Source organism: Trichechus manatus, unplaced genomic scaffold (assembly GCF_000243295.1).
Source record: "Trichechus manatus latirostris isolate Lorelei unplaced genomic scaffold, TriManLat1.0 scaffold00089, whole genome shotgun sequence".
Lineage (NCBI taxonomy): Eukaryota > Metazoa > Chordata > Mammalia > Sirenia > Trichechidae > Trichechus > Trichechus manatus.
In genome coordinates this window covers 4,767,278-4,778,204 of record NW_004444025.1, presented here as the reverse complement: position 1 = coordinate 4,778,204, position 10,927 = coordinate 4,767,278, and the positions used below count along the sequence as shown (strand labels likewise).

At 41.0% G+C, this 10,927-nt stretch overlaps 1 protein-coding gene across 3 annotated transcripts in view; it reads right to left on the bottom strand.

The window, feature by feature from the left end:
• RAPGEF2 (Rap guanine nucleotide exchange factor 2) overlaps window positions 1-10,927 on the bottom strand; it is a 314,468-nt gene that overhangs the window by 42,464 nt on the left and 261,077 nt on the right. For all 3 annotated transcript variants that reach the window (XM_023736619.1, XM_023736618.1, XM_004382053.2), the window contains one exon: window positions 4,592-4,750. In XM_023736619.1, coding sequence (XP_023592387.1) covers window positions 4,592-4,750 — 159 coding nt within the window. The remainder of the gene's footprint in view (window positions 1-4,591; window positions 4,751-10,927) is intronic.

Sequence of the window (10,927 nt, the reverse complement as noted above, 5' to 3'; positions counted from 1 at the left end):
CCTGGTTTTGGTATCAGGGTTATGCTGGCTTCATGGAATGAGTTTGGGAGTATTCCATACTTTTCTATGCTCTGAAATACCTTTAGTAGGAGTGGTGTTAACTCTTCTCTGAAAGTTTGGTAGAAGTCTCCAGTGAAGCCATCTGGGCCACTGCTTTTTTTGGTTGGGAGTTTTTTAATTACCTTTTCAATCTCTTCTTTTGTTACAGGTTTATTGAGTTGTTCTATATCTGTTTGTGTTAGTTTTGGTAGGTAGTGAGTTTCTAGAAATTTGTCCATTTCCTCTAGGTTTTCAAATTTGTTAGAGTCCAATTTTTCATAGTATTCTGATTCTTTTAATTTTAGTTGAATTTCTTGTGATATCACCCATCTCATTTCTTATACGGGTCATCTGCTTCCTCTCCTGTTTTTCTTTTGTCAGTTTGGCCAATGGTTTATCAATTTTGTTGATATTTTAAAAAGGCAGCTTTTGGTCTTATTTACTTTCAATAGTCTATTTTCTATTTCATTTAATTCTGCTCTAATTTTTTATTATTTCCTTTCTTCTTGTGCCCGAGGGCTTCTTTTGCTGCTCTCTTTCTATCTGTTTGAGTTGTAGGGTTAATGTTTTTATTTTGGCCCTTTCTTCTTTTTGGCTGTGTGCATTTATTGCTATAAATTGCCCTCTAACCATTGCTTTTGCTGTGTCCCAAAGGTTCTGGTAGGATGTCTTTTCATCATTATTTGACTCTGTGAATTTCTTAATTCTGTCCTTAATTTCTTTTACAACTCAGTAGTTTTTGAGAAAGGTGTTGTTCAGTTTTCATGTGTTTGATTTTTTTTTCCCTTGCTTTTTCTGTTATTGATTTCTGCTTTTATGGCTTTATGGTCAGGAAAGATGCTCTGTAATATTTCCATGTTGTGGATTCTGTTAAGGCTTGCTTTATGGCCTAATACGTGGTCTATTCTGGAGAATGTTCCACGTGCGTTGGATAAGTAAAGTATACGTGTCTGCTGCTGGGTAGAGTGTTCTATATATGTTTATGAGGTCAAGTTGGTTGATTGTAACATTTAGATCTTCTGTGTCTTTACTGAGCCTCTTTCTGGATGTTCTGTCCTTCACCGAAAGTGGTGTGTTGAAGTCTCCTACTAATATTGTGGAGCTCTCTCTCTCTGTTTTCAGTGCTGTTAGAGTTTGTTTTATGTATTTTGGAGTCCTGTCATTGGGTGCATAAATATTTCTTACGGTTATGTCCTCCTGGTGTACTGACCCTTTAATTATTATATAGTGTCCTTCCTTATCCTTTGTGGTGGCTTTTACTTTAAAATCTATTTTGTCAGAGATTAATATTGCCACTCCTGCTCTTTTTCAGTGTTGTTTGCTTGATGTATTTTTTTCCATCCTTTGAGTTTTAGTTTATGTCTTTAAGTCTAAGGTGTGTCTCTTATAGGCAGCATATAGATGGGTTGTGTTTTTTAATCCATTCTGCCACTCTCTTTATTGGTGCATTCAGTCCATTTACATTCAGTGTAATTATTGATAGGTATGAGTTTAGTGCTGTCATTTTGATGTCTTTTTTTGTGTGTTGTTGACAGTTTCTTTGTTCCTCTTAATTTTTTGTGCTGAGTTGTTTTTCTTTATGTATTTTCATCTTTTTCACTGTTGGTTTTGTATTTGCTGAGTCTTTATGTTTTTTTTTTTTGTTTTTTATTTTGATGTGTAGGATTGTTAGTTTCCTTTGCAGTTACCTTAATATTTACCCCTATTATTCTAAGTTAAAACCAATCTTTTACTTCTTTATATCACTGTATATTAAAGATCTATGACTACATTTTTTAGTCCTTCTTTTTTGTTTTAATGTTGTTATCTTTCACATACTGATGTCTCTGCTTCCCTATGTTCAGTGTTTTAGCTTTATTTTTGTGACTTCCCTATCTGGGTTGATACCTGGTTGCTCTGTCCTGTGGTCTAGTCTTATTATCTGATGTTACTGATTTTCTAACCAGAGGACTCCCTTTAGTATTTCTTGTAATTTTTTTTTTTTTTTAAACAAATCCCCTAAACTGCTTATCTGGAAATGCCCTAATTTTGCCATCATATTTGAGAGGCAGTTTTGTTGGATATATAATCCTTGGCTGGCAATTTTTTTCCTTCAAGGCTTTATATATGTCATCCCATTGCCTTCTTGCCTGCATGGTTTCTGCTGAGTAGTCCGAGCTTAGTCTTATTGACTCTCCTTAGTAGATGACTTTTCGTTTATCCCTAGTCACCCTTAAAATCCTCTCATCTTTGGTTTTGGCAAGTTTGATTATAGTATGTCTTGGTGACTGTCTTTTGGGATTTACCTTATGTGGAACTCAATGAGCATCCTGGGTATCTTCTCATCTTTCACGGTATCAGGGAAGTTTTCTGCCAACAAATCTTCAACAATTTTCTCTGTATTTTCTGTTATCCCCTCCTGGTACTCTAATCACTCATGGGTTATTCCTCTTGATAGAGTCCCATGTAATTCTTAGACTTTATTTTTTTAACTTTTTTAATCTGACTTTTCCTCAAATAAGTTGGTGTAAAGTGCTTTATCTTCAATCTCACTAATTCTGACTTCCATTGCCTCAGTTCTGCTCCTATGATTTTCTATTGAGTTGTCTAATTCTGAAATTTTATCGTTAATCTTCTGGATTTGTTCGCTGTCTCTCTATGGATTCTTGCAACCTGCTAAATTTGTCACTGTGCTCTTCTACAATCTTCTTAAGTTCCTTATTGCTTTGTGTGTTCCTTGGGTTGTTCTGTGTTTTGCCTGATCTCCTTCCTGATCTTTTGAGGACTTCCCTGTATTCATCTTTTGTATTATACCTCTGGTAATTCCACGAAGTTCTCTTCCTCTGGAAGATTTCTTGATTCTTTGTTTTGGGAGCTTGCTGAAGTCATTGTGATCTGCTTCTTTATGTGATTTGATATTGATTTTTGTATCTGAGCCATCGTAAGTTATTATATTTATTTATTTTGTTTGCTTACTGTGTCCTAGCTTCTTCTTTCGTTTTGACATGCCCAAATACGCTGCTCACGTGAGCTAGTTTGATTATTGGCACCTTTGAAGCTCTAATGTCCTGCCACCAGGTGGTTAGATCTGTTACTAGGTATGTGAGCCCAGGAGCCCGTTTACTTTTCTTGCATGGATTCAGCTCAGGTGTCCAGATAGTCAGGCATGAAGTGTGTGGTGCAGGCTCTCACCTACAGTCCTAGACAGGCAGGGGTGACTGCTGTAGGCACAGGTATCTGGCTGCAGTAGGGGGTTACACACTGCGCAAGGCAGGGGGCTGATGGCTGCCTCTGAGTGTCTGGGAGGAAACCATGTTCCTGTTCCCTAGAGTGCATAGGTGGGTGGGTTTTGCAGCTGGACTATGGGCACCCAGTGCTGTTGGCTGTAAGGACTAGGGGGCAACTGTTATTCTTGGACCCCTGTTGCAGGTGGCTGGGTGGCGTGGGTGGACCACCCACCAGTCCTCAGGCACCTGATGTGGGTAGGTGAGGACCCTGCTTAATGGGCAGAATGGTTATCAAACGTCATAAACCTGCCACTCCGCCATGTAGCTGATACAGTGAAGTTAGGCTTCAGGTATATATCCTGTTATACTGTACTAACGAGGGCCTACGCCGTTGAAATGGGCCCAGACAGGTCTATGCAGGGGTGAAAGGCATTCAAAGTCTGTGGTCCTCTTATACCAGTGCCTAGGCAAAGGAGCTGTGCCTGCCCTGAGTTCCTGGCTTAGAGGAGCTGATGGATTATTTTTTCGTGCTTGTTAATTTCTTCCCTCTCCAAAGCTGGGAGAATGGCTCAGGGCATCTGACAAGTCCTACTTCTGGCAGCAATGGCTGAAGCCGGCCCAGGAGCCAGTGCAAAGCGGGGAGGGAGCAAGTAAATTGGAGAGAGTTTCTTCCCAAACAGGGTGTTTTTTGATCTATGCAGTAGGGTAAATGCATGTACTAATCTTTTGCCAACTGAGCGCCGCTTTTCACTGGTTCTGGAGGCCTGAGCAGACTCTCCACCGTTCGGTCTCTCCCGACGTGGAAAATGCATCCCGAACACCACTGCCAACCTCACAGCGCACGCCAGTTGATCTAGCCCACAGGGCCTGGGCTCCCGCTGGGTCAGGTCTGGCAACTCCTTGCTGCTTCTGAACCATCTCTCCCTCCCCCTGCCACTCAGTCCAATTCCTTAACTTTGCCTTTGATGTTCAAGGCTCCTAGGTTGTCATATATAATTGATTCACTTTTTTTGGGTGTTTGTTGTAAGAGGGACCACTGGAACCATCCAACTACTCCGCCATCTTGCCCCCACCCTACATCTGTATTTCTGATAAACAGATTATTGATGGTAATTTTAAAATTCCATATTCATTCTACAGACACTTAGTTCTATAGAATTCATACAACTTTAAGGGATACTTTTAATTTCCTGGGCCCGGTAACACTTAATGTAGAAATTCTAATTAAAAATTTTATTTATAAATATAAAAAAATACCTGTTTGTATAGGCAGAAAACTGTCACCACAACCCATGTAAGTGTTCTATACTAAGAAGAAAATATACATCTTTAATGATATTTTATACCTGGCAGTCATCCACTTTTGTTCTCATTATGCCTTTCATGTATTCTTTGTCCATGGTAGGAGAGACACCAAAACTGTTTCCCATGCATAGTATCTCTGCTTTTCCATCTGGATAAGTAACTTCCACAGAACCATTCAGAATCACTGACCAGGAGTCCAGCTAATCAAAGGAGGAAAAAAAAAGAGCAGAAAATAATATCTATTTAGAATATTTTGAATGAATATGTATAAAATAAATATTTTAAGTATACATTATATTTATTTCATTCCTACAACCTGAAGTGTTAGAATGGTCCCTAAGAATGATTACAGATCTTTCATTTTAAAGATAGAACAAACCATCTCAAGCATTACATATATTTTACATGGAATATCATTTTGTTTTTTTCTTCTAAATTTTATTTATTTTGTTGTTGAGAATATACACAGCAAAATATTTCAACAGTTTCTATGTGAACAATTTAGTTGCACTGATTACATTCTTTGAGTTGTACAACCATTCTCACCTTCCTTTTCTGAGTTATTCCTTCTTCAATAACAAAAACTCACTGTCCACTAAGGTTCCTATCTAATCTTTTGAGCTGCTGTTATCAATTTGATCCCATACAGATAGCTCTTAAAAGAGCATAATGCTCAAGGTAAACCTTTTTTACTAGTTAAGCGAAACTATTTTAAGAGGGACTTCAGGGGATATTTTTGGTTTAAGGTTTAAAGATTATCTTAGGGCAATAGTTTCATGGGTTCATCCACCCTCCATGGCTCCAGAAATCTAGAGTACTTGAGAATCTGGAATTCTCTTCTGCATTTTCCTCCTTTTGATCAGGATTATTCTATGTAATCTTCAATCAAAATGTTTAGTAATGGTAGCTAGACATCATCTAGTTTTTCTGGTCTCATGGCAAAGCAAGCAATTGTTCACAAAGGCAATTAGCCACACATTCCATATCCTCCTCTTCCTCCTGACTCTGTTGCTCCAGGTGAATAGAGACCAATTGCAGTGCCTTGGTTGGCCGCTTGAGAGCTGTTAAGACCTCAGGTACTATGCAACAAACTAGGAGGTAGAACAGAAGCACTAATGCATTATTAGCCCAATTAACTGGGATGTCTCATAAAACCATGACCCTAAACCTCCAAACACAAGCAGTGTCAGCAGCTACTCTTTTGTTGTTGTGGTGGTGCTTGTACATATCTATCACATAACGTTTGTCAATTCAACTTTTTACAGGTATACAACTTACTGACAGCAATTACAATAACTGGCTGTACAACCATACACTTAAATCAATGTGATTTTTCCATCACCATTAACCCTCCTTACCCCCTTCCTGCCCCTCGTAACCAATAATAAACTTTGGTCTCTATACATTTGTCTTTTCTTGTCTTTTTATATAAGTATATTAATATACTTATTAATACAGTATTTATCCTTTTGTGACTGGCTTATTTCGCTCAGCATAATGTCCTCAAGCTCCAACCATACTGCAGCATGTATGAAGACTTCATTTCTCCTACTGGCTGAATAGTAATCTATTGTATGTATGCACCATATTTTGTTTATGCATTCATCTGTTGATGGACATTTAAGTTGTTTCCACCTTTTGGCTATTGTGAATAGGACTGCAATGAACATCAGTGTATGACTCTCTTTTTGAGTCTCTGCTTTCAAGTCTTAGGTGTATATACCTAGGAGTGGAATTGCTGGGTCATATGGTAGTTCTGTTTTTAGTTATTTTGAGGAACTGCCAGACCGTTTTCCACAATGGCTGTACCACTTTGCATTCCCACCAGCAATGGATAAGGATTCCAATCTCCCCACATCATTGCCAACATGTTATTTTCTGTTGTTGTTTTTGTTTTTTAATCTTAGTCATCCTAGTGGCAGTGAAATGTTATCTCATCGTGGCTTTGACTTTCATCTCTCTGATGGCTAATGATACTGAGCATCTTTTCATGTGTTTGGTGCCCATCTGAATGTCCTCTTTGGTGAAATGTCTATTTAAGCCCTTTTCCCATTTTATGATTGGGTTTTCTTTTTGTTGTTAAGTTGTCAAAGTTTTATGTATATTTTCATTATTAGATTCTTGTTGGATATATGGTTTCCAAAGATATTCTCCCAGTTGGAAGCTTGCCTTATCACTTTTTTGGTAAAGTCTTTTGAAGAACAAATGTTTTTAATTTTTATGGGGTCCATTTATTTATTTTGTCTTCTGCAGTTTGTGCTTTTGTGATTATATTAGCGTGGTGCAATGAATTACTTCCAGCCATCGTGTGTATGACTCACACACAGTGAGTCAGACTATGTAAATGAGGTGTATGGAACCTGTGATGGTTGGGGTTATGTGTCCGCTTGACTAGGCCATGACTCCCGGTATTGTGTGGCTGTCCTCCATTTTGTGATCTGATGTAATTATCCTAATTATCCTCCATTTATGTGTTATAAATCCTAACCTCTGTATGTTAATGAGGCAGGATTAGTGTGGGGTATATTTTGAGTCACAGCCTTGTGGAAGGGCGTGGCTCAAGTCCCACCTTTACTCAAGTTATTCCATAACCTGGGGTGTACCCTGCATCCAAGATATATATGAGGGGGCACTGACGGGGCTCTGTCTGTATCCGGATCCTGTGTCTGGCTCGTCACTATCTGACCTCCGTTTCTTAGGACTTTAGCGAGCAGCGTGCCATCTGACCTGTCAATTCTGGGATTTGCCAGCTTCCACAGCCTTGTGAGCAGCTGCCTATCATCTGGCCTGCCGATTTGGGTCTGTTGGTCCCTGCGGCCATGTGAGTCAGGAGAATTCTATGCCTGACACATGGATTTGGGACTTGCCAGCCTCCACAACTGCGTGAGCCATTTCCTTGATATGGTTCATGAGTTCTGTGAGATGCTGTAGTGAATTAGCAAATCCAAAGACAGGAGGGAGAGTACTGAAGGGAGGAGGAGTAGTTGATATTAGAGATGGAGTGGTACAGCAATTTAGAAGAGCTGGACATTTGGGACATCTTTAACCTCCGCCTCATATGAACTAGCTTTGTGCTAATCTTTAATAAAAGAAATTATTCATTTAGTTGGTGTCAGAAGTGGGATTGTTGCAATGGCTCCAGATTCATGGAAGCATGGGACTTTGTAAGAGAAAGAACAAAGCAGCATGGGAAGTGAAACTCTTGATTCTTGGGTGGTTACTTTGTTGTTATATGTAATGGCTGAAAGGAAAGAAAGAGATGTTATGCTGCAGCTGAGGTGAGAAAAGCCACATCTGCAATAGCTTGGGGGCAAAAGCCAGGCCAGATAAACAAGATGATTGATAGGGGGGCAGGGTCTACTGGTTCCACCCAGCCAGAGGCCCAATGCCATGTGCACATGAATGGAAAGATAGTCAAGGAGTTCATAAAATGAAACTCGAATGTTTTTAAAAAAGGATTATATGTTTATTTTAATGTACTATGAACATTGAATGTTTCTTCTACGTGGTGTTGTAAAACAGACCTAAATGTACGACAGAAGTGACTATCGGGTATTACAGGTGACAGCGTGCAACTCTGCCTTCAGCCAATACCTTAAATGGATCTGCTAAAAGGGGAACTAGGATTTACTCAATGAAACACAGGCTTTTTGTTTCAAGCCAGTAGCCCTGTGTATAGAGTAGGGGCTTAGGTAAAAAATCTGAGCCCTATCCAGAATTTGCATTGAAAATCAAGCAGATTCACTCAGGACTTCTGGGAGAGGAGAACATTTGCATTTGAAGGAAAGACCTGCAGAAAAGAAAAATGACTGTTTTACTTTTTGAATTCCCAGCAAGCAGTTTGCCTTTTGGTACACTGAAGCAGGAAAAGTCAGTGCCCATCAGAAGGAAATCCCTTCCAGGAATGGAAGTTAACGGGAGCCAGAAAGTAGACACCTTGGTCTGCTCGCTCGTGGTGACCACCTGGGTCCACTCAATGAGTGGAAGTGGGGGAACTGCAGCAATGAAGAGATGGGCTGAGTTTGGGGATGTTCCATTGGCACCTGCTGACCTAGCCCATGGGGGCTAGGGATGAGAGAGAGAGGAAGGGCTGGCTGGTCAGAAGTAAAAGGAGTTGTGTGTGGACTCCTAAGTTTATGGGTGGAACCCGCTGACCTAGCCCAAGGGGGCTGGCGATGAGAGTGTGAAGGGGCTGTCTGAAGTGCCCGGAGATGTGTGTCAACTCTCGAGCCTGGGGCTGCTCCCCATTGTGAGCGAGCTTGGATGGCCAGGGATGAGCTGACCAGAACCTGACTGAATGAAGAGGAAGATGTTTGACACCGTGAGCTGGTGTAGACTGTGGCAATCTGATGCCTTGCTCTGGATTGGACTTTGCTTATGGATACAGATGCTCAAAGTTCCAACCAGAACAGAAGATTCTTCAGATAAAGGAACATGCTTGTCTCCTCAGAGTACTGGTTTGATAGGGACAGGCAATTTAAACATTGGCTATCTAAAACGGGGAGATAAAAGGCATGAAGTGGCTAGCTTACATGCATTTGTGGGTATGCTTACACTCAAAATGAGGGGGCCAAGAGAGGATCCTCACTGAATAGATTCCTCTTTTCCTGATGGATCTGGGGAAGAGAGGGTGGCGGAGATGTTGATAAGATTATATGATTCACCTGGGAGCACTGACTGTTAACAGGGTTAACTGTGATTGAAAAAACTATAATTGTAGAAGCTGTAAGTGTGAAAGAGTGGACTAAGGGGGAGGCAATGCTGGACTGGAGTACAGTGGTCAAACCTAAAGTCCCTTAAAGGTTCTGCTATGCTCATATCTCATAAGGCTCACAGCAAGGGGATAATCTTTTCTTAGTTAAATTTTATCAGACAACAGAAACCGTGAAGCCAGGATGACTTACAGAGAACCTGACCAGATCAGATGGACACCTGCTGCAGACCTGGATGGCTGGTACCTGAGTAACCTCATCTTTAGGACTCTTTGCCCTACTGAAGAACTGACTGCTAATGATTGTTTTGGACTGAGAAAACGACTGGGAAGGGGAAGTTATCCTCCAAGCATGAAAGAACCGTGGCAAGAAAAGCCAGGGGTGGCCTACAGTACAATGGATCGCTTTTGTGTGGTCTTTCTAGCCATGGTCTTACTCCCACCCAAGTGACTGGGTGAGATTATACAAATAAGGTAATTGTGCCTCACCAAAGAGATGATCAGTTCTGCCATTCTGGTGGCTTAAAATGAGCCACCCCAGAGGCAGAAAGAGAGGATCTCACCACCAGCAAGGAAGAAGAGCTAAGAGCGAAGCACGTCCTTTGGAATTGGGATTCCTGCGCTGACACCCTCCTAGATCCAGGAGACAGAGAGAGCTGTAACACTGAAGATGGCAAGCAGCAGCAGCAGCAGTGAAACGGTGGCAGCAGAACCAGGAAACTAGCAGTAGACAGCTCAGTCCACAGAGCAAGAAAGCTGAGTGCAGAACGCTTGCTGGAAGAGTCAGGTGCCTCTGGGCCAAGGCTTACTGGCGGAGTGGGGGGTGCCTCTGGGCACTTACCAGCAGAGCTAAAAGAGCTTTGTAACACTTGCCTGAGCAGGGCAAGCAGGGTAGAGGCTGAAGGCCAGAAAGAGGTGTGCTTACAAGCATGGCTGAGAAGAGACTGTCCTGATGGCAGAACTTTATCCTGAGCGTTCCTAAACCTGAACTGTAACTTGTTACACTTCCCTAACAAATCCCATAACTGTGAGTATTGTCTGTGAGTTCTGTGTGGCCACTGCAATGAATTATCACTCAGCAGAGAAGTAGACAGCATTGTGGGAGGGACGGTTTGCAACAGAATTGGTAAAGAAGGCAGAGAGAGGAGGCATCTCTGACCTCCACCTCATAGGAATCAGCCTTGGGCTGTTGATCTTGATTCTCCTTCCCCTGTGTGAAGTTACAGGAGGTCGGACCTGCCATCACACCACTGTTAAAATTAGATAATCTACTGTTGAAAGCTAGATCTGACAGTGCTACCCCTGTTTGTTCTTCTAAGAATTTTATGGCTTCAGTTTGCACATTTAGATCCTTAATCCATTTTGAATATGTTTTCGTGTATGGCATAGATCCTGTTTCATTTTCCCAGCATCATTTATTGAAAAGACTCTTCTGTCCTCATCGAATAGACTCAGCACCCTTGTCAAAACTCAGTTGACCAGAGATGTGTGGGTTTATTTTCTGGACTTTCAATTCTATTCCATTGGTCTATTTATCTATTGTTACAACAATACCAGGCTGTTTTGATTACGTAGCTAGACAGTATGTTTTAAGATCAGGAAGCTTGAGTCCTCCTACTTTGCACATCATTTTGGTTGATAAAAGGCATTATAGATATATATATAT